General features: G+C 35.9%; 1 protein-coding gene across 1 annotated transcript; it reads right to left on the bottom strand.

The window, feature by feature from the left end:
* Positions 1 to 300: 300 nt before the first annotated feature.
* LOC140340237 (transmembrane protein 26-like) lies at positions 301 to 3,850 on the bottom strand. Its single transcript, XM_072425293.1, has 3 exons — positions 3,630 to 3,850; positions 1,265 to 1,397; positions 301 to 885 (listed from the first exon to the last, which is right to left on the bottom strand). Exons 1-3 carry the CDS (start codon positions 3,848 to 3,850, stop codon positions 301 to 303), a joined length of 939 nt encoding a protein of 312 aa, XP_072281394.1.
* Positions 3,851 to 6,014: the final 2,164 nt, after the last annotated feature.

Here is a 6,014-nt window from a genome sequence, read left to right as displayed (position 1 = left end):
TCACTTCGGATTCACTTAAGCTACCATCATTTTATCAGATCAGAAATTAAAATCGTTCCGTGTTTACTAGGCTCTAGGACCCCGTACTAGCCAAGCCTCAATTGGCTATCTGCAAATAGAACTAAATACAGTCACAGTCAGACATAAACTGGTTTCCTAATAGTGAAGCTGAATGCATTATCTCCACTGAAAATCTCAACTTTATAGGTATCATGAGGTTGACACTCCATTAAATCAACTTGATTTATAAAACGCTGATCAGAACTTTATCCCCAACCAAATGGCCAGTTTTTGTAGATCTTACAAATCAGATTTTATTTTGTTACGTTCATATTTTTCTCTCTCCCACCTATCTTTGTACAATACTACAAAAAGCCTGTATGCTTCTATTAAAAGTGTCAAAGTGTTTTTACAAATGAAGAAAATGATAGAGTCAGTAACCTCTCCAATTACAATTAGTATGTAAACTCGATAAGCAAGAAATGGTCCATCGTGCATCCCAATAGTAATAAGAAAGCTTTCTATATCTCTAGATGTTTTTTGTGTTTTTATATCTGATAATGACATTGAGTCCTCTGTGACACTGGTTTTTTGGGACTTTGGCTCTTCTTCATCTTCTGTGACCACAAATGTGAATTGTGTTATTGTCCAGCAAAAGAGGCACAAGCCTACAATAGCTACAGTCCGATGTATATTCACGTTCTTCTCCTTGATTAGCTGTAAAATATCCAGGATGTCCGCCCCTATACCAAGGTAGATTAGAAGAAGCTGAGACAGCTGCTCTCTATTCAGGCCACCTTTTGGCATCAACCAGCGTCCTATTACTAGCATTACGATTAGAAACTGCTCCGACATTTGAAGAAAAGTGGGAAACCACAAGGGCACCTTGGGAAGATTGGAACAATTAACCAAATTTGAACCAAAATAGCAAACAAGCCATACATTAACAGATTTTCGAAGGAAGAAATTGCTTATTGGATTTTACCATTGTGCATGTTAATGAGAAAACCAAGTCCAACAACAAAGTCCATTCTATTGTCATAGAAAATTCATATCAGGCAGTTCACAATTTTTTAGGCATGAAGCCATTCAGATCAATTCTGCAAGTCATGGAAAGTCATAAAAAAGCTCACAGCTTTTGTTTTAGGGAAATGAGACTCCCCTGATTCATTCCATACAGCACTCATTATCCTGGAAATCCATAGTGCATAGGATACATTTATGACAGCCAAAAGGTTATAAATATATTTTATTATATACATACCACTTCTCTATTGTTGGAACTTGTATTTGTTGTTGTGCTTATTTCTTGTTGTCTACGATCTATGAGATCAAGTTCCAGTATAAAGATAGGTGGAATAACAGAACATAGATAGATAAACATCATGGGTGAGAACCTGTGATAGAGCAAACTATGAGTCAGTACCGGAATTCAATTTTAGACTTACTAATCAAATGTCTGCTGGAACATACAGTCAACTTGTAAAAGAAGAGTACAGTAGAATCCCGGTTATCCGCATTTCAGATAACCGTAAAACTCAGATAACCGGCACCCGACAACTCTTCTTTCTTGATTGCTCCTGCAGCCCTAGCGGAGCTGTGGCATGTATTCTCTTCATCCAAGAACACATACTAAAGCTCTGCTAGGGCTTCGAAAGCAACCAGGAGAGCGGATCAGAGCAGAGATCCGCTGATTGCTCCGCTCCAAGCGTCATCAGCGTTTCCCTTTGCTCAGCCATTCAGCACTAGAGGTGAATGAGGACAAGTCTCCCCATTCAAGTCTAGTGCTTGAATGGCTGAGAACCCTCTGTTTCAGAGTATCCTCAGTTAACCAGAAACTACACTTATCCAGAATCGGCTATTACCCGTGTATAACCGAGGTTCTACTGTTATATTATTTACATGTTCTGCTGCTGGTGACTCTGTTCTGACTCTGCACTCTCATGCAGATCTACACCAGCAGAATCTGTGTGCACTATGGTTTCATCCAAGGTCTGTGATGTACGTTATGTCACTATTGTGTCCCTGCCAGTAGGTAGAACCACAGAATGCACCGGTAATTATTTATTACTCTTTTACATGCTGGATAGTTTTAGTATTTTATTAGCAACATGTTTTGTTAGCAACAGCAAGTAGTTCCTCCCATCTCCAGGTCCACAGGGTCTCCAGCTATTGCCCTGTGGAGCTGCCAGTGCTCAGTAAGGGACTGCAGAAAAAAAGTATAGTATTCCCTGTTGGTGCAGAGCATCTGAAAACACTGGGTATGATTTAATAAAACTCTCCAAGATCGGTGAAGATAGACTATCATGGGAGAACCTGGGGGAATTAGCCAACCTGTAATGGATTTGGTCCAGGATTTCCCAACTAATAGCAAATTATTTTTAAGAAATCCAGGTATGCAGGATCACCCAGGTTATTCCAGGATAGTCTAGCTTCTCCAGTCTTCGAGAGCTATAATAAATCAGACCCACTGTTTCGACATTCACAGGCAGCAGTTAGTCCCCAGACTACACTGGTGATGTTGGGGTCATAATACAAATAGCTTTTGCTACTTCTAAATGTAACAGAAAAAAAAAATAAATTTCTGTTACTTACAAAGGATGCAATAAATTGCTATTGTATCGGCAGTATTAGTAATTGTTATTTGTAAAACATTTATCTTATAGGCAAACTGCAAAGTGTTTCTTGAAAAGTGTTAACATTTACAATACAGTTCTATTCAAAGCTTATGGTCTTCACTGTACGGGAGCAGCATTGGATACAATGGAAATGGTTCTACTGTATAAATCAAGAAATAAATGGAATCTGGCAAACCAGGGCACATCCAGAAACTTACTTCAGGTTATGAATATATAGATTGTTTTCCCAGCATTTTCCTTTCTATTCCATTGGGACAGTCTACACCTGAGAGTCTTCTTGATTGGGCTGTAAGGTGTTAAAATGCCCATAAACACTTATCAAATGCCCATAATTGCCCAAAACTGCCTATAGATTCTCATAAATGCTCCAAATGCTCTCCATTGAAATGCATGTGGCACCTATAGGTGTTTTGGGTATTTTTAGGTGTTTTAGGGTATTTATGGGGGTTTTCTCCTCTACCTCTCTAAATACTTTGTTTAAAATGCCTTTATAAACACTTGAAACAAAAGCTGTTTGGGTATTTATGAGTCAATGTATAATTAGCTTAAGTCCCAGTCGTTTTCCTAAATTGTCCTATGTCCTGTATACACTTCCTATGTTACCTTTAGGCTATTCTTGCATTGGCTATGAGATTGTAGTGCATTTACTGCATTCTTATGCCAGGGAACTGCTGCCTGCTGCCTCTTGTGAGATATTACATGTACATGGCTTCCCTCAAAATTCACCTTAGACTGTGTTAAAGACATATGATTATAGTAGGGACATTAGATTGTGAGTTCCTTTGAGGGACAGCTAGTAACATGACTATGGACTTTGTACAGCGCTGCATAATATGTTGGCCTTATAAAAATAATAATAATAATAATAATAATGATAACAAGAATTTAAAAATCTCAGAAATGTCACACAAATAAAATTTGTAAAATATTAATATAACACAATAATGTATTATATGTAAAATTTGAACATAGAAATCACTAAGATATTACCATTTCCATTCTCCTTTCTCTGTTATTGCTAATGTGATGATCATTTCAATAAACAAAAGAACAATTAAACTGAGCAGATACAAGTAGTTTTCATTCAATTCCATAATCATAGTAATCAAAAAGAACCCATGTACACCAAATAAAATGCGACTGAGAAAGGCAGACAGAAATCTCCAGCATTTTATCTTCCAACATTTTGACTTGCAGCAATTTGACGTCATTGTAGTTTCACCCAGCTATCTGTGGAAATATAAAATAAGATTATATATATATATTTTATTCATTTTACATTAGCTCAATGTTGATGAGAAAGTTTGTGAAATATTATTCCTATTCAGTAAACACTTCAGCTGTGGCTAAAGCAGAACTGAAGTTCTACTTTTAAAAAAAACATACCCTGTTTCCCTGAAAATAAGACAGCGTCTTATATAATGTTTTTCTCCAACAAATGTACTAGGACTAATTTTCAGGGAATGTCTTATTTTTTCATGAACAACAATCGACAATAATTCTAACAAAAAATCAACATTTATTCAAATACAGTCATGTCATCATCTTCTGAAACATCATCGTAACTCTCCAAACCCTAAAATCCATCATGAATTTCCTGTGACTCCATTTCCTTTAGAACCATTGGCCCCAATTTATCATCTTTAGCCATAGCGCTTTCCTTAACTGAGCACCTCTTGTCCATGTATTTATATATATTGTAGTTTATTTTCAGGGTAGGGCTTATATTTTGAGCATCCTCAAAAATTCGGAAAAATCATGCTTGGGCTTATTTTCAGGGTAGGTCTTGTTATTAATACTTGCTCACTGTCTTGTTCTGTTTCCCATATTGCCTTTTAAAAAATTGTGATCAGGCAAAAAATTTGTCTATCTGTTGTAGAAGGGACAAAAAAAAAAGGTTTAGTTCCACTTTTCCACTTTAGTCCAAAAACCTATTCTCTTCAAAAATGTATTTTTTTCTTCTTCTCCTCTGAGTTCCTATGTGCATACTTGTTGTAGTTATAGCTGAAGGTAACTAGCAGAAGTCGACAGTTACAGCCCCTAAAGTTTTTGAATAAAAAATAGGTTTTTGTTCAGTGATTTTAAAGTTTGCATTTAAGTTTTTATTGCAGCCATGGTATCATAATTTTTAAATTACAGTCAGCATTGGTTTAGTCCATGTCAATTTTTGTTACAAAAATATTAATTTTTTAAAATCAAAATAAGTCAATCTATAATATCTGTTTAATTAGGGTACAAGATGAATGCTGTGGAAGCAATGATATTACTTGAAACAATTGGGAAACCTTTTATGAGCATCTTTTTATTGGATTCTTAACAATGGGCTAATTATCACATGAATTGGTGGATAAAAAAAAGTTTAGTGATTAGTGTTATCATTAGCCTATATATTATACTTCGGACACTGGAAACGATTTTTCGTGATCAATTCCACGGATAGGAGAATGAATGAGCGTAGCTGAGTGAGTGGCACCCTGGTGCGCTCCTCTGCATAGGAAAGTACAGCGAACTTTCCGCTAAATTGTTCAAAAAGAACGGATCGATGATTGACATTGGGGGACAGCTATACACACTAGATTTTTTCCCGACACAATTTACAATCATTCATCACATGCGACAATCATCTAGAGTTGTCTTTATTTATCAACCAAGCCATTTGTTACCATATTATTATACACATGGTGATCACATGAACAAATTTTAAATGCTGTCAGTAGTTGCGGTGCTGTTACCACTTCCTTATGAACTGCTGACTCTTTGGGAACCAGTGCTGTGGTGCAAGTGGCCAAGTGACTGGCAATTTGCCCTTGTTCCAGCTGCAGGTCTAAACCTTGCCTAAAAGTATTGCTTTTCCTATTTCTTAGAATTCTCTGACATAGAACAAGCACTGCTCAGGTGGTAGAGGATGCTGAGAAAATGATATCAAAATTATAATAATGCACAATATGTGGAATTTCCCATTTTTAATGAAACTGCAGTTCCCATCATTTAAAATCTTGTATTACCTTTAACATGTTAATGCAATGTCAAAGTCACCTTAAATATTTTAAAACTTTCAGATTTTCTTAGGATAATACATGGTAATTCTAAAAAAAATATCTATGTCTAGGCATTTCATGTTATAGGGTGGCAGTGCTTGTTTTTCTCCTACCATATCATACCAATTGTATGCCTGTGTTGTCACCCTGTTTTAAAAGCGTCTGCTAATTTTTTTTACTCTCTCCAAAACTAAAACTCATGTGGTCCCATGCATCAATAAATATAAAAAGTATTCTTTAAACACTTACTAATTCCTGGATCATTTACTATGCAGGTTCAGAATATAGATTAATATATAGATAAAAAACAAGATATAGTTATGAATAGTCTATGCTA

The sequence above is a fragment of the Pyxicephalus adspersus genome, chromosome 11 (assembly GCF_032062135.1).
Source record: "Pyxicephalus adspersus chromosome 11, UCB_Pads_2.0, whole genome shotgun sequence".
In the NCBI taxonomy this organism is placed as follows: Eukaryota; Metazoa; Chordata; class Amphibia; order Anura; family Pyxicephalidae; genus Pyxicephalus; species Pyxicephalus adspersus.
Note: the sequence above shows the minus strand (reverse complement) of the source record. Positions and strands in the feature narration are given on the sequence as shown.